The sequence below is a fragment of the Netta rufina genome (assembly GCF_964035555.1).
Source record: "Netta rufina genome assembly, chromosome: 12".
In the NCBI taxonomy this organism is placed as follows: domain Eukaryota; kingdom Metazoa; phylum Chordata; class Aves; order Anseriformes; family Anatidae; genus Netta; species Netta rufina.
In genome coordinates, this window is record NC_140135.1 from 12,022,818 (window position 1) to 12,046,799 (window position 23,982).

Sequence of the window (23,982 nt, forward strand, 5' to 3'; positions counted from 1 at the left end):
CCTCTCTTGCACCCTGCTCACAGCTGCCAGGAGCTGGGCAGCCTGGAAAAAGGGTTGCCTGTGGGGAAGGCCGACCTCAAGCTCTGTTTTGTTTGGCCACGAGGACGTCCTGGTTCTCCAGATGCATCAGTAGCCTTGTTGTGGTTTCAGACCGAATCAGCGGCACCTAAACAGGCTCAGGTGCCAAACACTTCCCCAGTGACAACCCTTCTGGCCTCCAGGAGAGACCAGGGAAGCGTTGTGGGACAGCTCAGCCCCTCTCCCCACCCTGGGACTCACAGCACCGGGTGCGGGCGGGCGCAGGCTCTGCCGTGCCGGTGGTGGCGATGCCGCTGCCGCCGCGGAGGAGAGGCGCACCCCCTGGCAGCCATGGCCCCCCCCTGCCCGCAGCACCCCGGGCCTTTCTGAGGTGGCCATCGTTCCGGAAGGTCAGCCACGGGGCTGGGCGTGGGGCAGAAGCAATCCAAGAACCCCACGGAGTCACTGCACCGACAGCTGCTCCAGGGAGCAGCAAGGAGGGCGTTGCTGGAGGCAGCCCCAAAAAGCCCCGTGGTGGCATCGTGGTGGCATCGGGCCATGCCAGCCAGCACATTATGGGATGGAGATTAAGGGAAGGAACTGGAGGACCGAAGCCCAGTGCTGAGTCAGGTTGTGCAAGCGCTGCCTCCAGGCAAGATCCGAAATCCCCACTGGTTGTGAAATGTGCCCTGGGGAGGGGAGCAGGGCCTCCGCCCCCAGCCCTTATCTCTGCCACCGCCTCCTGCAGGGCTGTGCTTGTGGAAAACAAAGCTGAGGAAGGATCTCCGGGGCTAATTAATTACTAGCTGCTGGTAATGCTGACTGAGCCCCTGGGGACACTAAGGTTGGAGAAGAGGAGAAAGCGCAAAGATACTGGAAAATTACTGTTTAATTCTTCAGCACTATGCCTGACTACATGGCATGTGGTAGATGAGGGGCAGGTAGACTGATGACAAACCATCCGCCCCATCAGCAGGAGCCACCAGCATGGCCAGGGCTCCTGGAGCAGAAGAAAAAACCTCTGCTGATGCCACCAACACCTCCTGGACACAAGGAGCGAGCACAGCCCTGCGGGGCCAGCTCCATGAGAGTTCAGTGTCCAGCAGGACGTGGGTCCGTGGGCTGGCACTGCCCGTGCCCGGCCCTGCAGCCATCAGTACTCCTGCTGAGTGTCACAGCCAAGGAACTCTATCCGCAGGGCGATGTGGTTGTGCCACTGGCGGGGGTGTATCCTCACGTAGCGGGCAAAGAGGGGTGGCTCCAGGGTGTTCATCACTGTGCCGGTGTGGTCTTTGTTTGCCTTGAAAATCTGGAAAAGGGAGAGAAATCTGGGGTGCTGTCTGCTGTGCTGGGCTCTGGAGCAGTGAGCCCGTGACTTGGGGACACAATCAACATGGACAAGCAGCTGTTGGGAACTCTTTAGGATGAAGAAAAGCACAGCTCGGCTCACTGCTGTTGCAAAAATGCTGTGAGCCGCTGCGGGGCCGCTGCGGGGCGGCTCTGCCTACCTTCTCCTTGCCATCCTGCAGGACTGGGCTCCAGTGCATGCCGTTCTGGCTGCTGGAGACAGCAAACTCCGTCACGAACATGTGGGTGAACACAGCCTTGGCACCTTGGGTTATGATTGCCGTCACCTTCTTGGTTGCTTCAAAGTCCACCTGCAGCCACTCGTTGGGGCTGTTGCTCTGGGGGCAGACAGACAGACTCCCGTTAACCCCTCAGCAGCACTGCCAGCAGCAATGAGAAGACACACTCGATGCAGCTGAAGTCAAGCTGGCCCTGCACATCACCCCAGGCTTCACCTGCCCCATCAGGCACCCGGTTGTAGCTGCTGGGGGCAAATCCCGTGCCTGCATGCTGGCAGCCTGCATGGTGCATGCGGTTGAACCACCATTCATCATGCCTTGGCCAGCAAACACAGCAAGCACCCAGCCTGCCTGCCTGGGGTCTCCCTGCGTGGGCTACCTGTGGTCTCCACGCGTTGGTCCTCCCCTGGAGGTTGAGGCGGGCCTGGGAGGGTGACCAGGTGGAGAAGACGTTGGCGCTGTGGGAGGACGCGGAGATGCGCTGGTCGGGGATCCTTCTGCTCTCCATGCCTAGGGGCATGGAGCAGCCTGGAAGAGAGAAGCAATGCTTGTCAGAGTGGGCCCATCGTGGAGATGCCTCCTGGCTGCTCCCTCCTCCAGCTGCCCTCTGTGCACTTCCCTGTGCCTCGCTGCAGCATCGTGGGCCCTGCACTGCTCGGTGCCCTTGTCTGCAGCGTGGCTCTGGCTGTAATTCTAGCTGAATTACACCTGCCACTCCTCCACCTTCTTTTCTCGCTGCTGCCTGAGGTTTCCAGTGGTTCAGGACAAAGCCCTGTGCTCCTTCTGGTGCTGCTGCCTCTTAGACCGCAATGAGGTTTTCCACCTTCGTTCCCCCAACACCTTAATGCCACCTTTTTCTCCCTCCACAACTGCCAGGGGAGCCCCAAAACACAAGGAATCGTGAAACACGCAGAGCTGGAGCACTCAGCACCCCACTGGATCCTGCCCCAGCCTCAGCACCCGGTGCCCCGAGGCAGGACGTACTGTTCAGGTCGCAGCCGAGGAGCTCCATGCGCAGCGTGGTCCGGATGCTGTAGTGCGTGGGGTTGATGCGGATGTACCGGGCTATGATCGGGGGGCTGAAGTGATTTTCTTTCACCGCCGTTCCATCCACGTTTGCAAAGAAGAGCTGCAGGGAAAGGGTAAAACAAGGGGCTGTCGTACTGGTGGAAAGAGAGCTAGGCAGGACAAGGATTAGCATGGACAAGAGCATTTCAGTCTGGCACTTTGTATCTTATCACCGTCCTTACAAGAGGACAACAGCTCAGGGAAGTATTTTGAGATGTGACTCAGACCAAGGGAATGTGAACGGGGCAAGTCAGGGCAAAACACTGAGAAACAGGACTGGGAGAAACTTGGGGTCCATACAAATAATTTTTTTACATCTTTACCCAAGGAAAAAAAATAATAAAAATAAATCAGTCCTGTGACGTTTGAGCTTGGGAAGAGTTTTGGCCACAGCTGGTATACTCAATGGAGGCTTTTCTGGGTACTTTTCTTCACCCACTGGAACGGCCAGCCTATGTGTATTTAGGTTGTGGGTTTTTCTAATAGAGATCCACCAAATCATCTGCATTTGCACACTGTTTTTAGAAAGCCAAATTTGCCTTTGGGGTCAAAAGAGATACACAGGGAAAACCTTTTGCCTACCTCTAACATCAAACATAATCCTAGTGTTGATCTCACAGCCACGTAGGATGGTGGAAATAATTTATAGTGAGACAGATGGACACAGAGTGCTTGCAGATCTCTGAGCTGCAGTTCAGTGAAGGATCACTCTTCCTGTCCTAACTAAATATCTGGGGGCTCAGGAGATATCTGTCTTGTGTGCAGAGCTCCCCAGCCCTCACCACCCCAAGAGGCCCCATCCTGGGAAGCCACTCTCCTCCTCACCATCTGGGTGCTGGTGGCGTTCCCCTTGTATTGCCTCCACCTTTGCCCGTCGAGGCTGTAGAAGACAACAAACTGGGAGACGTAGAGACTGGAGAGCTTTTGTCGAGCCCCTTGGGTTTTTATGCCGTGAATGATCATGACGTGCAAAAGGTCCACCTGCAAACAAAATGTGGGGGTTAATTTTTGATGGCTGTGCCTGTGTGTCCTTCTGCCCAGTGCACCAGCCACCGGCGTGCCCTTGCAGTGTCCCCAGCAGCATCCCCAGCCCCGGGGCCCCTCTCACCTGGATCCAGGCATTGCCGTGAGCGGTGCTCCAAGCGTTGATGGAGCCGGTGTTGTCCAGCCTGGCCAGGTAAGGGGCCCACTGCCCTGCAGGGAGAGTGCACAGGTATGAGGAGCACGAGGCAAAGCAATGTCCACCCGCGGGGTAGGGCCTGAGCAACGCCGATCTCTCAGGGGGTCGGTGGCCACGTGCAGGGTGGCAGAGCCCTGACACGATGGGAGGGCACCCCCAGGTGGGACCCCAGCGTAGGCATGGGTGGAGGGGACCTGCTCTAGCCGAGCTTTGGCCAGGGCACACGCTTGGGCTGTGCTGGCTGAAGCTGCCCCTCGCCAGCAGTGCCCCCTACTCACCGTACTGCCCCGACGCCGTGATCTGGGAGTCTGCAATGTGGCCTGAGGCCAGCCCCAGGGCATTTTGGCAATCTGCAGCCCAACAGAAAGGGGGGAGAAGGAGAAAAACAGAGAAAAACAGGCAGAATTGGTTAGATAGAGAGGCTTTTGAGTCTCTCCCAACCTGGGGAGCCACCTGCAGGCTCAGCAAAGTGTTCTCAAGCCTCCAGGAGCCCCCAGACTCATTTATCTCACACCAAGTGGGAAATTTCATGCGTCTCCGCATCCACCCCTGTATTTTCAGGGTCCAGTAAGTCCTTGCTCCTGACCTCAATGTCCAAAGCAAAGTTCCCATCACCAATCTCCAGCCAAGCCGGTGCTGTGCTCCCCAGGCCCCTGACCTCCCATCCCCACGTCCCTATCTCCCAGCAATGCTGACAAGTGGCTCTTCCTTACACCCGTGTCTTGCTCCCGGGGCTTTTTGTTGCCAGGCAGCACCATTTAAAAACAAATATCACGTCGCTAAAGGGAAACCTGCCTGGCACCCCTGTCTGTCCACGTCTCTCTTCTGGTCTGCTGAGCACAGGGCTGTTTGCCTCGTACAATAACTCCTATTATTAGCTACTTGTCATTTCTTGGCATCACTGCTGCATGGCAAATGCTTCTGGGGGAAAATGCGAATGAAAAGATGAAATCTTAAGCAGATGAAAGATGAAATCTTAAGCAGATTTTTAACTGATGGAAACACTTTCTGGCTGACATTTACTGCTCCTTTAGAAAGAGGAGAGGGGCTGTCATGATGTGATAAAACACCCAGCCTCACAAACCACTTCCCCCAGCGCTATTTACGGTGAGGGAGAAATGTGTTGTTCTGGGGGAAACAGAGACAGATTTCCTGTGCGTTTTTGGCAGTTGCTCTCAGGGATGTTTTCATCAGCACGACCTGCCATTGGGCAGTGTTGCACTCTGTGCCTCAGTTTACCTCTTGGCATGGGGTCAGGCACTGGGCACATCACCCTCCTGACAGCATGGGCTTCAGTCACTGGGGTCAGTGCATTTTACAGGGGATCTAGGGAAGCTCAGTTTTGGAAAATGTGCCCTGGGGGCCAATATTTGCAGCCCACTGAAGCTGGTCCCCAACCTTCACTGCATCCCTGGCTCTGCTAGGGATGGGTAAGGTGGCAAGGGCTGGAGTCAGGACTTCAGTGAGACCCAGGGGACCTCACTTAGACAACCCACAGAGAAAGCTGAGAGCCCTGGGGGACAGGCGGCTCGAAGCACACTGTACAGCAACACCCGGCCCTGCTGCTCCGGTCACTCACCCAGGTTGTACACGAGGAAGAGGGCACTCATCCCAGCTTGCTGGTGCTCCCCCACTTTGCACTCCACCTGCCAGATCCCAGCGTGCGAGGGCCACATCTCCACTGTCCCGAAGACACCTGGGCAGGAATGGAGAGCAGAGGGGAGTTACCAGCCATAGCATGGTACCGTGGTGCCAGGCGCTGTGCAGACACACAGCCTGACTCTTCCAGACCCATTCCCCATTCTTGCTATCCCCCACAGGCTTGGCACACCCTAACAGGCACGGACACGAAGCCACGCAGCTGGGCTGTGCGCAGTGCTCGTGCTGTATCTCACCAGGGTAAAGGTTGTAGACTCCCATGTGGTACTCCTGGCTAGTCCTGACGCTGAACGTCTGCCCGTGAAAGTGGACGGAGTGGATGTCCTCGGTGCTGCCCATGTTCAGGAGGTGCCATCGGACCCGTTGCTGCTGAGCCATCACCAGCCCGGGCAGCGTGTCCCTCACATAGCCGTTGATGGCTGGGGAAGGCAGTGGTCAGGAGCAGCTGGATCACAGGGTGCCTACAGGCCCCGAGTTTTCCCATTCCAGTATAGACTGGGGGATGGAAAAGGCAAGGGCAAAGTCCTCACCATGGAAGGAATGGTTTCTCCTAAAGTCAGGGTTGTCCAGCTGGATGCGGCAAGGCGGGCGGCAGTTCCTCTTCATGTTCTCCCTGAAGTACCAGCTCTTGGTCTCGTCAAAAATGGTGAAGAGCAGGGAGAACTCCTGCACAGCCAGCTGCCGTCTGGAAACAGTGTTCACCACGTTTTGGCGACAGATGATGAGAGGCCCGATGAGGCCCGAGTGCAGGTCCTTCTCCTGCCGGGGAGCCAGGAAGGAAGTTGGAGCAGGATGTAACACTGATGCTCGCAAACGTCACAGCAGCAAGGAAAGTGGTGGCCCTGCCTGCATCCCTGGCCTGGCTCCCACCCATATACAGGGCTTGGCATGCATGGGGGGGGAGGGACACACCAGGAACCCCTCTGTCCCCAGCTAAGGAAGGCTGCACAGCAAGTGTTTGTACGTGCTTTCAAGGGAAGTGGTGTCCCTCTGTCCAGCTGTGCTTGACTAGCATCGCAACCTAGGGGCCAAATTCAGCCAGATTTGGCAGAAGATTACAGGGTCCCAGAAGGTAAATTCCCTACAAGTCTCACAAAAATGTAGAACTGGGAAAAGGGGGGAAGCCAAGAGAAGTTGAAGCAGCAGCACACATTCATCGCTGTATTAGACACCTGAGAACTACAACACCATCGGCTGCTCTAAGCACAGCACCAGAGGAAAAGCCTTGAGCACACAGCCAGGGCTGTGCCACCCACGCCTCACCACCTTCCCAGGCTGCCACCCACCAGGTCCACGTTGGAGAAGTAAGCCCAGGCCTTGCAGTCGAACTCCTGCGTGGTGGGTGCCATCTCGGGCAGGACTTTCCAGGAGTAGTCCCGCAGCCCGCCGGGCTGCACCGCCTCCTCGCCCGACACCGTGTCCCGCAGCTCCTCGTAGCCTTGCAGCGTGGAGTGGAAGGAGAAGGGCCGCGAGGCCATGTTCTTGAACTTGACCTGTGTTGGAGTGGAGGAGAAGCAAAGGGAGGGTAGGGAGGGGATGGAAGCAGTGCTGAGTGCCCCCATGGGCACTGCAGAGCCTGCAGGCACAGCTGAGTGCTCTCTCAGGCTGAGCAGAGCCAGCAAGGGGGGTCGGGATGTCAGGGATTACAGGAAACAGGGACTTTCAACTCACCATGATCACATCTTCAACTTCTGCCCTGATGTACGGCCCGAGGATGCCCAAGTGTTCGTCCAGCTCTCCCCGTATCAGTGGCTGAGTGAAGGAACTGTCCAAGTACTCTCGGAAAACCACCTTGCGGTACTGTCGGAAAGGCTTCCTCCGGCCGCTCCGGGGGTCCCTGCGGGGGTGAGGGCGGTGAAGCAGCGTGGGTGACATTGCCCCTTGCAGACAGCAACAGGGGCAGGGCTGCTGCAGGGCCCAAGGGCACAGCCACAGGCACCTATGCTGAGCTATGTGGGGGGAGAGGGGGCAGATCTGCACCACCAGCTGGGTGATGCAGAGCCTAGAGCATCCCTTATGCACTTGCAAGGATGCTCAAAGACCTTAGAGGTACTGAGCTCCCTGGGTGGAGATGCAGTGTGGGGAGCATCCTTCCCCTGGGCTGCTTGGCACAGTGCCTGGCTGGGCCACACAGTCACAGCCCCGTGATCCTGCCTGTCCCAAAGTGCCAACCACGCATGGAGCCATGCCACACTGTGCCAGGGCAACATGTGAAGGGCAGCAACACTTACATGGCTTTCAGGAAGTGCTGGGGTCTCTGGTTCCCGTATTCCCACATCACCTCCACTGCTGCAATGAAGTACTGCCGTATCCGCCCCTGGAAGGAGCGCGGATCATGCTCCCCATCTTCGTAAATGTCAAAATCCTCCATGGCCTGCTCTGTTTCACCATAGTCATCGTAGTCCAGTCTGTCAGCCTCTGGCCTCAAGTTGTTCAGAGTCAGGTTCTCCCCGTGTCCTGGGGCACGGCTCCTCTCCCCCACCATGCTGCTGCTTTCCCCGTCCTCCTCAGGGTGTCCCCGCTTCCCGGTTTCTCCAAGGGCAGTTTCCCCCCCGAGCACCTGCCGTTCATCCGGACTGGCTTGCACACGCTGGGCTGGTTTCTCGGTGGTGCTGTGGCCGAGCTCAGGACTGCTCAGAGGCAGTGAATAGTCCTCCTCAGAGGCCAGTTTCACGGGGATTTCCTCCGGGCTTTGCCCAGAGGTGATCTCTGGCACAGAGCCCTTTGTGGCATTGGCCTCCAGCTGCTGAGGCTGGGGACTGAACCGGGCCCTCTCCAGATCTGGCTGCTCCACGGCATTCGTCTCCTCCTCCAGCTGGCTTCTCCCCTGAGCCTGCTCGCCCCACGGAGCCCCCCAGGCAGCCCCTCTGCCTTCAGACAAAGCTGGACTCTGCAAGCCCCCTGCGTGCCCCGCTGCCACCGCTGAGACCGGGTCCCAGTTTGAGGCCAGGTCTGCGGCCACAGCACCATCCTGCGGTCCTGAGCTGCTGGCTGCTGGCACTGCCTGTGTGGGAAGGGAGCTGGTGCTGTGCTGAGCCCCCCTGCTGCTGTTCAGGGCTGGTCCCCCCTCAGCAAGCCTCTCCTCAGCTCCGTCTGCAGGCACAGCCTGTGGATCACCCCTGCCCGGGCGCTGCCTCCCTTCAGTCGAGTTCCCTGTTTCTTCCAGGCTTGGCTGGATCACCTCCACCTCAGCCCCAGAACTGTGCAGTTCCAGGGACCTCTTCTTGAAGCGAGTGCTGCAAAAAGGGGAATGAGGCCCGCACCCTCTCCTTCCCACTGCTGGCTCAGGGGTCTGGCTGACCAGATCCTGCTCTGCTCCGCTCCCCGCAGAGGGGGACGCCCTGCTGCCAGCAGTGGTGCTGGGAAGGCCCAGACCCCGCACCAAGCCCCTGCTCTGCAGTGACCTGGCTTGTCGGGGCCTCCAGCCGGGGCTGTTCGTGCTCGGGGCTGGAGCCCCAGGTCCCTGAAACTGCTCAGGGCTGTTTAAGAAACCATTTGGGTGCTGCCTTGTGTCATTGGCCACAAGGTTAGGTTCAGGAATGACAAGACTGTCTGTCTCTGGCAGTTCCTCAGTGGCCGTAGCACCCTGAAACATGGCCTCCAGGATTAACTCATCCCTCTCTTCTGTCGTTACGTAGCTGGAAGAAGGTTCAAGGTCATTGCTGTGTGCAAAGGTGTCTCCGAGAATGCTCGTGCCTTTGGCAAGCTCACCAGCTTCTTCTGTGCCAGTTTTTTCAGGCAAGGAGTTACTCACATCTGTAAGGATTTGTTCTTCTACAGACCTTCGGGGTCCTAGGTCTAGGAAAGAAGTATTTTCCCCTTCAAAAGATTCATTAAAGCCTTGTGAAACCACTTTGTGAGGTCTTTTCTCCAGCCTAGCAATTGAGGAATGACTGCCTTCTCCTGTGTGGCTCTGAGACCCAGCACGGGAAGTCCTGTTGTCCCCTGGCTTGTCCGAGGGTGCTGAAGAACTGGCCAGTGTGAGGGAGGAGTTCGGGTCAGTGCTTAAAGCCAGCTCCGTATTGATTGTCTCCCTTGACTCATGGAGATGTAAGGGCATTTCATCAGCACTCTGTGAAGATGTGTCTTGAAATCCCAGACCGTGCTCCAGGTCGTTCTGGTGAAACAAGCTCCAGGTTCCTTGAGGAGAACCTTCCCCAGCAGCAAAGGCAGCTGAGTCCTGCAGGCCCACTGTGTGAGCTGTTGTCTTCTGAGGCTCTGCTTCCAGGATCTCTAACATACCACCAGACTGGACCATCATCTCTTTTACTGGCTCCTGTACTTCTAAGATGTTTGTCACCTTATTTCCCACTGTATCATCTGGAGCTGACGGAGCTTGGTGCAGCAGTTTCTGACCTGCTTCGGAGCTAGCAGCCCCACGGACCTGTTCGCTGACGCTTGCCAAGCGTTCCCCATGGGGGAGAGCCCCTTGGTCCTGGCTGATGTTTTTTGACAATTCTTCTTCATCTTCTAAGAAGGATTCATAGGACACTAGATCATAGTTTGTCTCCGGCAGAGATGGGGAAATATCAGCTGGATGTAGGTTACCCGAAAATGTTGACGTGCCATTGGAAGAGGGACCAGAAATACTGCCATTGCTCAGGAGGGCCCCGTGGCTGGGTTCTGTCAAGCACAGTCTTGGCTTCCCCGTCTCATTTTTGGAAGAGGTGACATTGTTCAGCTGCTCACTCACACATGGTCTGCGCCATCTCCTCCTCTTAGAGAAGCCCCTTGGTTGGGGGTCATAGCTATCTTCTTCATAAGGCACATAATCGTCCTCATCAAGGTATTCGTCATGCTGGCATTGAGAGACTGTGAACTTGGCGTGCATCCCTCGTTCTCTGAAATCAGGATTCAGGCACCCCAGTGTCCAAGTGCCTGTCTCGGGAAAAGACAGGAGGACACCATCAGCCCACCGCAGTGGGAAATCAGAACTGCAATCCCCACGCCATTCCCTTGCTAGTGTAACCTCTATTTTCAGACAGCCTCTAGCTCATGCTAGTGATTTCACCATTTCCACAGTCCCTAGAGCATCTTACAGCCAGGCTCACAAGACATCAGGGTTGCTGGTAACATCAGAGGCGATCCTGACAAGCATCACCAGCAGGGCTGGTGCTTCCTGCCAGAGCTCAGTGAGCTGCATGCACCCGTGAGGCCCCACCAGCCGCTTGGTGAGAGGAGTTAATGTAGTGAGAAACCACAACACCTCCAGGATTATCGCCAGCAGCAGAGCAATCACCATTATCCACCCCCAAAGACGTGCTGGTGCTGGCAAATACACCTCTCTCCCAGCCCAGACGCAGCCGTCACGTCTCTCCCACTCGAGGAGAAAAATGAAAAGGCTGCCTCTTGCTCACATCCCCAGCCAACGCACTCGCTCCCCGCCAAACAAGTGTGTAATAACCCAGCTCTGACGCTGGAGAGAGCTGTCATCTGCTGCTGGCCGGCTGCTTGCCTTCCTCAGAAAAGCAGGCGGAAAGCAGACCTCAGAGGGATGCAATGTTTGGCTGGAATTTAGAAAGCTTCCTGGGTATCTGGATACCCAGAAATACTCATGTATACTCATGACCAGCGTATCAGTGTTGGCTAAATTCTGAGTTTCCTTCATTAGGGAGGAAATGTGTAATGGCTCTGCTTTTGCAAATGCTAAGGGAAAAAAAAAAAAAAAAGCTGAGTAGGAGGAAATAAAAACCAAATCCTTCCTAAGACTTCTCTGCATCCGGTGCGCCTGTCCTTGCAGAGATGTGTGGGTAAATTTGATGCCATGAGCAGCACTGGAACTGCAGCAGGGACAGCATTGCCACTGCCACCACATCACTGCAGCCAGCTTACTGGCTTGGCAGCATGCACGTGACATTAATGCACCCTATTCATGAAGTAAGATACAGTAATTTAAACCATTTATTGAAGTTAAGCTTTGGGGAGATATAATCATGACTTTGCTGCTCCAAGAGGCTGAGCATCCCTTTGCCCTTGGGGTTGCCAACACGTGATCAGGCCCCAGACCCCAGCATTGCCCTGCCTGGAGATGCTCACTTTGCCCTGCTGTGATGCCCAGCCCGTGGTTATGGAATAGCCCGTGCCACTAACCTGGCTTTTCCACGCTCATGAAGACAGTTTCTCCAGAAAATGGGAAAAGGGTAAGCACGTCCTCAAAGACCGTGTTGCGCTTGAACGTGTTTCCAGAGAAGAAGACGGAGAGGAAATCTGTCTGGGCCCCAACGCTCAGCACATACCAGTACACGACTTCGTGCAGGCAGACGTTCAGTTTCAGGTTGTCAAAGACAAAGCCATTAACAGCTGGAAGAGAGCAGGGTGTGAGACATTTCATCAGGACCTGGCTCCCCAGGGGCTGCCAAGCCATTGCCTGTTCCCTGGGGCAGGGACCAGCCAGTTTCTGCCTGGGATTTGTGGGGAGCCTCCCGCTGGGCACTTACTGTGCATCACGTTGGAGGCATAAAACTGGGGGTCCTGGGTATCCACGTGGGCTGCATCGGTGCAGAACCGCCTGATGTTCTCCTCCAGGTACCAGCTGCGGTTCTCATCAAAGACCGAAAACAGCACCAGCCTTGTCTCGTCCGACATTATCTGGGAGGCAGAGAGGGAAGGGCAGGTTGCTGACCTGGCCAGAGCAGCCCCCGGGGTGCAGGGGGGCTGCCAGCCCTTAGCCTGGGTGCGCGGGGAGCAGTTTGCTGCTTTGCACATAAGGTGGGGTGCAGTCTTGGAGGGAAGGGAGCATGCAAAGGGGGAATGGGGAAGACAGGGGGGTGGGACTGACTGTAGGGTTGAAGACAACTGGACAACCAAATTTGGTTTTACCCAGATATTTCGCCCACCACAGTTATTCCAGCCTTTCAGCCGGGCAGTTAAGGTGGCAAAGCATCCCCCTTGCCTTTCTCTGCCACACCTGGGGGACCTACCTGATTTCCCCTCTGGTCCATGGACTTCTTGAAGCAGATCAGGAGGGGCCCGATGAGGCCCGAGGCTGTGTCCCGTTCCGGGTTGATGGAGCTGTAGTAGAAGCGAGTGAGGCAGCGAGGATCCGCTTGCGTTGGTCCATCCTCTGTCGTGACCCTCCAGCTGTAGGTGAAGGACTGGCCAGGGGCAATAGGAATGTCCTTCACGTCCTTAGCTGCCAACACACAGCCCAAGGGCACATCTGTTAGGTCTGGACAGCTGCTGCAAGGGGTCATCCTGCTTTATAACAGAGCTCGGAAAGGAGGTTTCCTGAGAGCAGGAGTCACACAGAAAACTACCCAAACTGGTAGTTTTGGTACCCAAAAGGGCTGGTGGGCCACTTTGCTCTTTTGACTCTCCTGAAAGAAAACCTGAATTGGGATAATAACGTGTCACAGACACGGACCAGCTCTGAGCTCCTTAGCAGCTGCCATCCCTCTTCTGCCACTTGGCTCCAGTCCCTGCAATTGGACCTGAGCTCAGCACGAGGTGCTCCTGGCAGCGTTCACCAGGGATGGGTGCGATAGGAACTGCTCACTGCAGCCATATCAGAAAGTGGAGGCCTCCGGGGTGAACCAAACCCAGGCCAGCTCCTCGGCTGACAAAGTCCCTTCTTCCAGCCATCACCCGAGCCTTCCTTAGAGCCAGAGAGACATGGCACCAACAGGGACATGAACCAAGAATCATCTACAGGAGCCGTGGGTCTCAGGTGCTCGGATGGATGAGTTGGGCAGCTAAATTTACCACAGGCTGCGGGAAGCTCTCCTGGCCCAGGAAAATGGCACTGGCCACCTGACATCCTAAACACCCATGGCCTGCCCGCGGCCTTACCTTGAGAGGACCTCATGGCGTGGTACGGCCTTACGCTGGTGAGGCCGTGAGGGTAGATGTTGTACGGTCGGCTCGCCAGATTCCTGAACACAATCTGAAACAAGGACAGCCAACAGGACATTTAGCACTGCCAGACCACTGTGAGCCCTCAAGGCTGCCCTCAGGGTGTCCATGCAGGGCGAAATTGCTGGGCTGTGGTATTGGCACTGCCCACATCCGAAAGGGAGGAACCCGGACACATCCAGGACCACAAAGAGAGAGGCAGCGCAGAAGAAATGACTGCTTGTTTCTCCACCAGTCTATGCTGACCATCTTTCCAGGAGGTGCCCACTTCGGGTACATTTTGGGAGGGCACAAAAATGTCAGATTTATGAAAGAGTGGGTTGCTATCTTTAAACTACCTTTCCGTATGAAACAGAAGAGCTCTTTCAATCCAGGAGGCCTTGGAGGGACAAAACACTGAGTGTGCACAGCCATCAACAGCTTCAAAGTGCTCCCCACTTAACAGCCTTTCATTTACGTCCCCAAATAGCTCTGTCAGAGCTTCGCCACTTCTCCTGGAAACCATCCCTTTCCTCCCATCAGCAAACAAATCGAGCGGGCAACTGGGCATGTGAGCAGCCCCCAGTACTGCGTGGTGAGAACACTCAGATGGAGAGGAGTGGAGAACGAGAAGGCACTTCTGCCTCAGGAGATGGTGCTAGGTGCCATGGGTCATGGATTAACTCAAATAAGATGCCTACAATGAAGTCAAATAAAGGGGGCTGAGCAAAATGATGTTCATTCCTGATGAACTCAGCAAGAGTTTGGGCTTTCAATAGCATCTCCCTTTCTGTTGAACTTCGGACATTATCAGACATGATAGATCTCCCCAAGGATCTATGTCAGACCACAGCCACGAACCAAGAGCTATTAGGAGGAACAGCATCAAGCTTTTAAGCTTTCCCCTTCCAGTCTTTCTCTGTGGAGAATAATCACTCTCTTACCTTAAACTGATCTCCAACCTCCCCCTTCAGGACAGGTCCCAGAATTCCCTTATCTTCTTGGGACATCTTGCGCGTCTTGAAGGATGCATCCTTATACTCCACAAACATCACTTTCTTATACTTTGAACCAATTCGCTGAGGGCCAGCCTCCAGGAACAGGCTCGTGGTGTTTCTGCAGGCAACAAAGAGCAAGTGGCCACATGCAGGATGCCATCCACATGCATCCCTGGCAGCCCAGGGATGGCCCAGCCAACTGCTGCACAGAGGCAAAATAAAAATATTCTCATCCTCGCAGGACATCCTGCGAGTGGTGACTGGGGGAGCTGAGAGCTTCGCGGGCTGTCCCTTGTCAGGGGACATGTGTGGTAGGTGGATATAATGCGGCAGAGCAGCTGTCTGTTCTCAGCATCCCAGCTCCTCCACAGGAGCCAGACCCGAGCTGGAGAGGACATCCCCTCTGGTGCCCCCTGCCAGCCCTCCCTTACCCCACGAGGGGCTGCAGGTGGCTCTGGGGGCCGGGATCTCCACCTAGGGCAGAACCCGGTGACCCCACAGCTGAGACAGCCCCAGCCCACACCCCCTGTGTCAGCAGAGTGGCACCGGGGCAGGTGACAGGCGTCACTGCCATGTGGTGCTAAGGCACAGAGACTAACAGAGTGTGCCCTTTGGAGCAGGTCCTTCTGCACGGACAGCCACCCACACCTCAGGCTGCGGGCACGTCTCCCAGCCCTGGGGCAGGAACCCACCAGGGACTGCTGCCTGCAGATCTGCACGGTGGAGCTGCCCCAGTGGGCCACCAATGGTGGCGTTTGGTAAAATGTGGTAAACACCAGTTCCTGCCTTCCCACAGCTCCCCAGACCTATCCTTGTGCTGCATCCTTAGCTGGGACAAAGCTGCCCAGGCTGGGCAGAAGGAAAATAAACTCCTGGGGAGAAGGGGAAGACCTAGCAGAGCTGCCTCAGGGCAACCCCGTGGCCTCGGGAGCTCGCTCTCACCTATCCAGAGATGCTGGCTTCATAGGGGCATAGTCCCAGTCCATTTCCTCAGCCGCGATGTAATGGGTCCAGGTCATAGGGTCCTTCTTGGCAAAAGAGCGCACTTGGATCACATGGTAAGCTTCCTCTTCTTCTTCTTCTTCCCCAGGGTCGTCCACCTCCTCTGGCTCATCTGACAGCTGCCCCATCTTCAGCAGGCGCTCCTCGGGACACTGCTCCACCCTCACAAAGGCCTCCATGCCGGCTGCGTTCAGACAAGGAGCAGGAAGGGCCATGCTGGCTTACCTGCATGGGTGCTGGCACCCCCAGGCTCTGCTGGAAGACGACCTCTCCACTGCTATCCCCACCAAATGTGTCCCCAGGCAGGCCAACACATGCCATCCCGGTCACAGGCCAGGTTGCACGTGGTTATAGGGTGATTGAACAGGGATGGCCTTGGAGCTGCAGCACCACACAGAGCCTGGGCCATCCCCTGAACCTCTTTTCCCCCGGGCTCCTGCAGGCTCAGGTTACCTTGCTGGTGGGACGGTATCTGGCAGAACATCCGAAACTGGCCGGCTGTTCCTGGCATGGTCTGAGCTGTGAGATACGTGGCAGGGGAGATCTCCAGGCTGCTGAGACGGTGGCCCCTCACCAGAAACGTGTGTCCCTCAAAGAAGACGGAGTGCACTTCTGGCCCGGTGCCCAAGCCTATCACGTGCCAGTTGACCTGCTTCTTGAGGCACAGCGTGAGACCTGCCGGGAGGGGAGGAAAGCACCCGGGAGTCAGGACATCCCTGTGTCCATCCCCTGTCCCTGCTCTTGGTGTCACGGACACGGTCCCCTGCCCCACAGGCTTCCGCAGGAGAGGTCACACGTAAATGTGGGCTGTCTGAGCACAGCAGAGGGGCAGGTCGCATCACCCAGCTGGAATAAGGCCAGGCTGACAGAACGGTGGTCTTGCCCCTGAAAGTGCTTTGGAAAAAGCTGAGAGAAGCGTGCTATGGGAGCTCACAGCGTGGTGCAGTGGCAAGACGAGCAGACGCACTCCCTGGCTCTATAAAACAGGAACAGGGAGCTGGGAAGGGGAAGCGTTTGTCTGATCACGGCGCTGGCAAGCCTCACGCCCAAACACTGCATCAGGGGCAGGGCTGCAGCACGTCTTCAGCAGGAGCTGAAATACCCCAGGAAGGGCAGAGAGAGGTCACCAGGCTTACTTAAAGGCTGGAGAAAATTCCTTCGTTGGAGAGTTTCAAAGAGTTCAGTGTGCTTAGGAAATGGGAGAAAACTTCAGTGCCTTGTAAAAATATTTTTTCTGAGGAGAAATCAGTGTGTGCCAAAGGGCTCTGCAATTAAGTGGGGAAGGGAATAACAAGTTCCTGGAAACTGAAGCCAAACAAAGTCAAATACAGAGTCAAGCACTTGTTTTTAGCACAGAGTGCCAAAAGTGACTGGAATAGATCCTTAAAGCTAGGGAGGAGACAGGGTGCAGGCTCTGTGCTGAGGGTCTCAGCTCTCCGTTGTCACCTCTCCACCAGAACCTGCCCATCAGACACCTCTCAGGCCATGTCCCACAGCCACATGGGGGGTGCTCGTGTGGGTGAGAACCTTCACGAGGGCAAACCTGCTGTGCATGGAGCAGGTCTGCTCAGCTCCATGAATCCACCAAGCTAGGGAATTCAGGGGACTTTTGCTTTTGCCTTTTATTGGAGAAAGGTTTGCAGACGTAGCTAGACCCCTCTTGCCTCCCACCACCTCCATCCCTGCCCCGACAGACCGGTGCTCACCAGGCAGCGAGCCGTTGACGTAGCCGTTGATGGTGTGCAGCTCCCCCCTGGTGTGGGGCAGGGACTGAGGAGCTGCCGGGGGGTCGGGCTGAGAGTACCAGCTTCTCCCTGGGGACAGAGGAGGACGCAGTATGAGAGCCAGAACCCAGGGAGGTCAGTTGCTCAGTGCTTTTTGGAAATGCTCAGAGATCTGTCCACTCCACGTCAACGTGGTGGTGACTGTTGCTCGTGACAAGGCATTTCTGCCCCCTGTTTCAGCCCGTGTGAAGGGAACAGGGGTGGGAACTGGGGGCTGCAAGCTCCCTGCGTCTGGGGCACGGAGGCAGGAGCTGCAGTGCAGTACCAGGAGCATGTGGGCCAGGGGCTGTGCAGGGCTCGAACCCTTCGGAGGGAGCTGAGCGGCTGTGCCCACACCATGGCCAAAGCACGCACCCCAGATCAGGCTGAATTCAGGGTCTGACACCAATGTGGTCAGGTCATTTGGGGCAGATACCTTCATCAAACACTGCAAACAGCATCACAACGTCTTGCTGTGTGTCCTGGATCCCATCACTCGCCAGGGTCCCTGCAAGAGGCCACAGAATGGGGCATTTTAGGATCAGCAAGTGCCATGTCCATCTTCCCAGGGAAGCCCCTTCCTGCTCTCCACAAATCAAGGCCAGGCTGTGGATTGGTTTTGCCACATCCCAATAGGTCAATGACTGTCGCAGCCCCATTCCCAGCCTTGCATCCCTAAAACACCCTGGCTGAGAGGCAGCTGCCCCAGCACGCACCGAAGGGGCAGCCTGCCCTGCCTCTCCCTCGCAGGCTCTCAAGATTCACTTAGTCACCTGAAGGGCCCATTTCAGCCAGCCCCTCACCGGCACCATTGTCTGCACTCCTCGTCTAGACTGTGCTTGTCAGTGGAGAAGTGTTTGCAGCGAGTCATCGGGGCCTGCAGACAGAGCCCCGGGTGAGTCGCACCCACAGGTGCCCATTCCTCTCCGGTGACTCCACCGGGGGCTGGACAACCACCTCCAGGATCAGCCAGGGGAGACCAGTCCTGCCCCGGCTTCACTTCTTGATGCCGTGCACCCCGGAGGTGGTTAGCAGTCAAGGTTTCCTCATCTCCACGTCCACCAAAGGAAGAGGGAAGGCACAGGTACTGTGGGTGAGGCAGTGCCCCAGGTGTCCTGTCTCTGCCCTTGCTCATAAAAAATACTTTCCTTTATGTCTTCCAACAAAATCCTGTTTGGCAAAGTGCCCTGGCAGACACTGAATGATTGTAGCTTAGTGAAGCTCTGAAGGAAGACGTTTATGCTTCCCCAGAAATTCACCTTATCAATAGATAAGATTCAGCTACAAGGAAAAGGATTTCATTCGTCGTCTGAAATTCTGCAAAGGCAAAAATTAACCAAGTTCCCTCTCCTGCAGGGAAATCCAGGGGTGTTTGCCTCCCACACTGGGAAAGAACTCTTTGGGGAAAGGGCCAAACCCCAAAAGTGCTGCTGTTGACCACAGCTCACTGACCCCACTGCCATGGTGAGCCTCTGGGAGGTGTATGATTCCTCTGCCTCTCAGCCCATGACTGCAGCTGACCTGTCCCCACCCTGGGTTGCTCTTACCGGGCCGGCACACGAGCAGGGCTCCAATCAAACCGGAGTTGGTGTCCTTCACGCTGTCAATGTTGGAGGAGTAGGAGTGGGTCAGGCACTGTGAGTCGCCGTCTGTGGGGCCCTGGTTTTGCTGGATTTCCCAGATGTAGGTGTGCGTCTTCCCCGGATCCACCCTGTCGCCCTCCTTCTCCAGCTGGCTGGTCTCATCCTCGTACCCTGCACCTGCAGCCAGAGGAACAGCCTGATTTCACTTTATCCTCAGCACACGGTGGATACAGAAATGCCTCCTCCCCACACCAAGCCCCTTGGTGAGCCGACACCAGGGTCGGGGAGGGATTTGCCTTCTCCTGGGAGCAGGAGGCGCAGCACAGGGAATCACAGCATGTGGCCGTGGCCCCACTCACCCTCTGACGCCTTCCAGTAGGACACCCCAATGGCGTGGAGGTTGTACGGGCGGGAGGCCAGGTTCTTGAAGGTGATGACCACCGTGTCATAGACTTCTGCTCGGATGGTGGGGCCCAGGAGACCTGGAGGGGGAAGGTGGTGAGGTCAGGCAGCCGGGCGGTCAGCAGTGGGGCTGCCACAGCCGCTCACACCCACCACGGGCCCTGAGGGGCTGGCTTTCCACCTGCACAGTCGGTGCTGGTCCCTCACATAGCACGGCAGCATCAAGTGCTCCAGCACCAGCAAGGCTCCCTGCACCCCCAGCAGCTCTGCCCAGGTTTTACGTATTTCCCACTCCTGGTTGAGGAGCGGCTGGCCTTCACCAGCGCCAGCCCAGGATGGGTTTGGCCACCGGGCTCACCGCTCCCTACGTGGTTCTTACCCATCCATGCCGGCTTGGGCTTGGGCTGTGAGAAAGAGGCATCGGGGAACTCCACAAACACGGCCTTCCTGTAACGTGGAAGGGCACCGGGTGCGGGGGGCTGAGGTCCCGGCAGCTCTGACACGCTGTAAGAGGAAGGAAAAGCCGAGGCTGATTGCACAGACGGGCTGCAGCCATCCTCTTCCTCCCCTGCCCGCCAGCACGCCGTGCCAGCCCGGGATCGCTCACCCTCGCATCCTCTGTTTGCTGACAGACACCAGGTGTGTTTGGAGAGGTTTTCCTCAGCTCACAGATGCTGACGTGGCCGTGATTAATGTCATGGCATTAGTCACGATGGAAGAAGACACAGCAGCAGGCAGCACGGTGCCACACGCGGCTGCTCTGCGCCGCCTGCCCTGTCCCCAGCACCTATGAGCATGGCAGACATCACCCGTAACCTCTTCTTCCTCCCCTGCTCCCCCTGGAAAAGCTGTGCCAGGAGGCATGGCAGCGCACTCCCGTCTGCACTGTGGCCCAAACGATGTCTCCACATTCATTTCTTCTCTGGCTGAACTGGGATTTACAGCCAGCCCCTACGAAAACACTCCTTGAAGCAGGAGGATAAAGGAGGCTTGGACGTATTTCACACCCTACTTATCTCTGCTGGCCGTTTTTGATCTGTAAGCAGCCCAGCTAATTCCTTTTCCATAAGGGATCCAGCACGTTTATCAGGATAACAAAGCCATTAATTTCTCCCGGGATTTCAGAGGCCCGCTTATCAGCCCCAGCCCCAGGACTGAGCCCATTTCCAGTAAGCAGACAGAGCGCCTCCAGCCCTGCTTTGTTTGGAGCAGGAGCCAGGTGGTATTTTTCCCCCCCTGAAGAAACAGCAAGGGCTGCTCTCCTGCTCTGACTAAATCCAGGCAGCAGCTCTCCGCCTGAGTCTTCCTCGAGGGGAAGAGGAAGGAGCCAGCGTGACTAACAAGTTGAGGAAAGCACGTCGGGAGCCCTTGCTTTGCTCACCCCAGGGCCAGAGAACCGTGGGCAGAGCAGGGCTGGAGTCCTTAATCTCTAACTCACAGCAAGCCCAGCACGGAGGCGTATCTGAGACACCAGGGTCCAGTCCTGCTGACTTTGCAGTAAACAAGGGAGAAGCCCTCTGGAGCCGGGGGATTCTGCTGGCACAAAACCCAGCCCCTCTCCACACGTGGGGCTGAGCGTGGGGCCCAGGCACAGTGACAGAGCCCTTGAGGGTTCTGGTCTGAGAGCTCCTGGCAGCTCCCCTGCACGCAGGGTCCCTACCGACTTCCTACCCTGAGGAGCAAAGTTCCTGGCGCGGCGGATCAGCATTGTTAGCCGCAATATCTGTTCATCTCCCAGAGCCAGGAGACGGCCAAGGCCAACACCCCGCGCCACCGGAGCACTCAGGCAGCTCGGGGCTACGTGGCCGCCAGCGCCGAGCCCCCCAGGGCTGTTTTTGGGACACGCTGCAGGTTGTGTCTGGGGAGAGGAGAAACTGAAATCATGGGGAACGTGCTGCAGCAGCCCCAAGGCTTTCAGAGGTGCACCCCTGCGGCTGCCCAGCGGTGTCTGTGGTGCCATGAGGGAGAACCAGCGGAGCAGGAGGTGCCCCAGGCACAGATCAGAGGCACTTGGCTCACCTCTCCGTGCCCTTTCTCCGCAGCTTGGCCATTTTCCTGCGTCCTCCCCAAGCGGGAGGAGCAGGGCTGAGGCTGCAGGAACAAGGCACCTCTGTCACCCTGCTGGAACCACGCTGCCCAGCCAGCCCCGCTCCTGGCTCCCCCGGGAGCTGTGCCCACGGGCAGGCCAGTGCCCTCTGAGAGGGCCGAGGTTGTCTTCTGCCCTGGTTAGGAAGGGGCAAACAGCCTCATCCACCTGACGGGGCCCACAGGGTGGTCCCACAAGGGGCTGCCAGTGGTAACGTGGCTGAGCAGAGGGAGATTCACAGTGGCTCGGGGTGGGGGGAAGGCAGAGAGCAAATGTCACGTCTTTTAGGCATGCTGGTGGGGCGAGACTTGTGCCCTAGAAGTGGTTTCTGGCTACGCAGGGATGCTGGTGGAACAGCCTGGGACAGATAAGAGGGTGCAGGTAGCAGCAGGGCCACACAAAGGGGCACAGCTACATCCACAGGGGCACAGCCACCCAGCCCTGCTCCCCGCGCTGGGCTCGGAGCAGCCCATCCACAAACAGCTTTACATCTCATCCCCATGCCACAGCAACACAACAGCCACTTTTCCTTCCCTCTCCAAAGCATTCAGACAAAGCCAGCGTGCTTTCCTCCCTCCTCGTGCTGCCTACCAACACCGTTTTTTCCTCAGACAATACAAGTTACATTCATTCCCTAAAGGGAAAAGTCTGGCCCCAGCCAACATCATGCAGGCAAAGATATAGAGAGCTGAAAGAGAAGTTTTCCCAGCACAGCTCCCCAGGCAGAGAGGCACGGGGCTCCCCCTCTGCCTTGAGCTCCCCACGGAGAGAGCACTGGCTGGAGAACCAGCCCCAGGCTCCCCGCACAGGCTTTAAAGGTTCACCAAGGAATGGTGTTAAGATAAAGCAGCACAGCTCTGCTGCTCTCCCTCTAAGTTTACCCCACCTGTGCATGATTGGGGTTGCACTTAGCATGCTGTTTGCTGCCCTATGTGCCCCCAGACCCAGCATCATGTACGCGGGGTGGGAGAGCAGCCCTAGCAGCGCGCTGGAATTGTAACAGAAAAGGCTTTACCCTGCAGGTGTTTGCAGCCCGGAGAGCAGGTCACTGTGTGTGTAGTCCCAGGCGGTCTCCACGGCCCCGATGTAGTACCTCCGGACTTTGCTGATGCTCTCCTCAAGCAGGCAGAGGAGCACGAGGCAGCGCAGGGCTCCCGCCAGCATCGCGCCTGCGGCTGGGAACCGCTGCGGCTTTAGGAGGAAAAGTGAAGAGGAAGGGAAGGGGAGAGAAAAGCTTTTATCTTCGCAGCCAGCTGTCGTAATCCACAGGAGAAGGTGATTTAAAGCCAGCACCCGCAGCCTCCGTCAGAGCGCTGGAGAGTTTCCCAAAGGCATCAGGAGGAATCACTCAGGCGGGTTAATGCAGAGAGGAGCGTGTGAGCGACGGCCTCTCCCTCTCTTCCTCCTGGGTGGCAGTGACAGGAGGAGAGGAAAAAACAAAGGGAAAGGGAGGGCAAACACGGCATTAAGCTCGGCTGCAGGACCCAGCTGGCTCTGCGTCCCGGCCTGTGTCTGGCAGTGAGGTGAGGAAAGGGAGGGTTGCAGAGGAAGGGAAAGTTAGGTGCGGTCCCTGCCTGGTCCCACCTTCCCTCTCACCACTCAGGGCAGAGAGGAAAGAAGGTTTCGGGCCAGCACCAAGTCCTGGGAGCCTCTGTATCCTCCACAGGTCAGCCTGGGCTCATTTTGGGGCTGGAGCTGCTGCTCCTGCCTCGGGCAGCCCCCAGGGACCAGCAGCTGCCTCACCTGCAGGCTCCTGCAGTGTGAGAAAATGGCAATTTCGGGCAAAATCTTAAAGGACAGTTCAGGAAGGCTGAGTTGGATAAGGTGGCTTATTGCTAAGGAGCAGGAGAGGCGCTGGGAGCTGGCAGAGTGGCTGGCAGCTGCGCAGGTGAGGGATGCGCGTGCAAACGGGGGTGTCCCCCTGTGCCCCAGGCATCTGCACCCCCAGCAGCCAGGATTTAGCCACACAACCTCACTTCGAGCCATGTGGGAGGGAACTGGTGGGGACACTCCTTGGGATGCCCCTTCCCAGCAGCTCCTCACCCTCTCGTCTTCTCCTAGGGTAGAAGCAGCAGCTCGGAGCAGACGCACTGCAGTGTTTTTGCCATGTCCCCCCTGTTTTTAAACTCGCATATTTTGTTTTCGTTTTCTCTTTCCAAGCCCAGGAAATTCCTCCCAGACGCACACACGCGTGCTCATGCACACACACGCCTGCACGCGGCTCTGCTCACGACGGCAGGAAGATGAGGAGGAACGCCCTGCGCCGTCCCGGCGTCCGCGGGGTGGGAAGCACCCCATAAATCATGCAGGAGGGCAACAGGAGTGCAAGGGCAGCGGTGACCCCTCCGGGGGCTGCCCCGGCACGTGCAGAAGTGTCCGTGTGATGGGTCTGGATGGGTGTTTTGGGATCCTGGGTGTGAATTCTTGGCACACATCACCTGGGAAAGACCTCCAGTACCCCAGCCGCACCGTGCCAGCGCACCCCGTGGCCACGGGGGCAGGGACACCTCCCCGTCCTCACCCTCAGAGTGGGGCCATCCCTCGCCACCTCACTGGGGACACCCTCTCTCTTCCCACCCATTCTCTACAGCAGCCCAAGGGGAAAACCACCCCTGGGGCCCCGGCGGCGGGTGGGGAGCACCCAAAGGGGGGGGACTCTCCCTGGGACCGCTGTAAAACCCCTGCAGCGAGGGGCTGCCCGCTGCTTCCTGCGCTCACCGGGGGCTGGCTGATGGGGCTGGGGTGGGAAGAGCTCCCCGAGAGCTGAAACGCCAGCGAGGAGCACGCTTCCTCCAGCTCCCGAGCCA

At 57.3% G+C, this 23,982-nt stretch overlaps 1 protein-coding gene across 1 annotated transcript; it reads right to left on the reverse strand.

Annotated features, from left to right (window-relative positions):
* Positions 1 to 1,053: 1,053 nt before the first annotated feature.
* On the reverse strand, positions 1,054 to 22,339 carry F8 (coagulation factor VIII; the record flags this gene model as incomplete). The annotated part of the gene is made up of 27 exons (XM_084293818.1): positions 1,054 to 1,327; positions 1,527 to 1,703; positions 1,984 to 2,132; positions 2,589 to 2,733; positions 3,498 to 3,653; positions 3,781 to 3,866; positions 4,131 to 4,202; positions 5,432 to 5,548; positions 5,748 to 5,930; positions 6,042 to 6,270; positions 6,798 to 7,004; positions 7,183 to 7,348; positions 7,743 to 8,515; positions 8,789 to 10,389; positions 11,602 to 11,811; positions 11,949 to 12,099; positions 12,432 to 12,643; positions 13,300 to 13,393; positions 14,286 to 14,457; positions 15,282 to 15,525; positions 15,795 to 16,016; positions 17,048 to 17,155; positions 17,541 to 17,612; positions 18,652 to 18,864; positions 19,047 to 19,169; positions 19,469 to 19,593; positions 22,191 to 22,339. 27 exons carry the CDS (start codon positions 22,337 to 22,339, stop codon positions 1,172 to 1,174), a joined length of 6,312 nt encoding a protein of 2,103 aa, XP_084149944.1. The 3' UTR covers positions 1,054 to 1,171.
* Between the last annotated feature and the right edge of the window lie 1,643 nt (positions 22,340 to 23,982).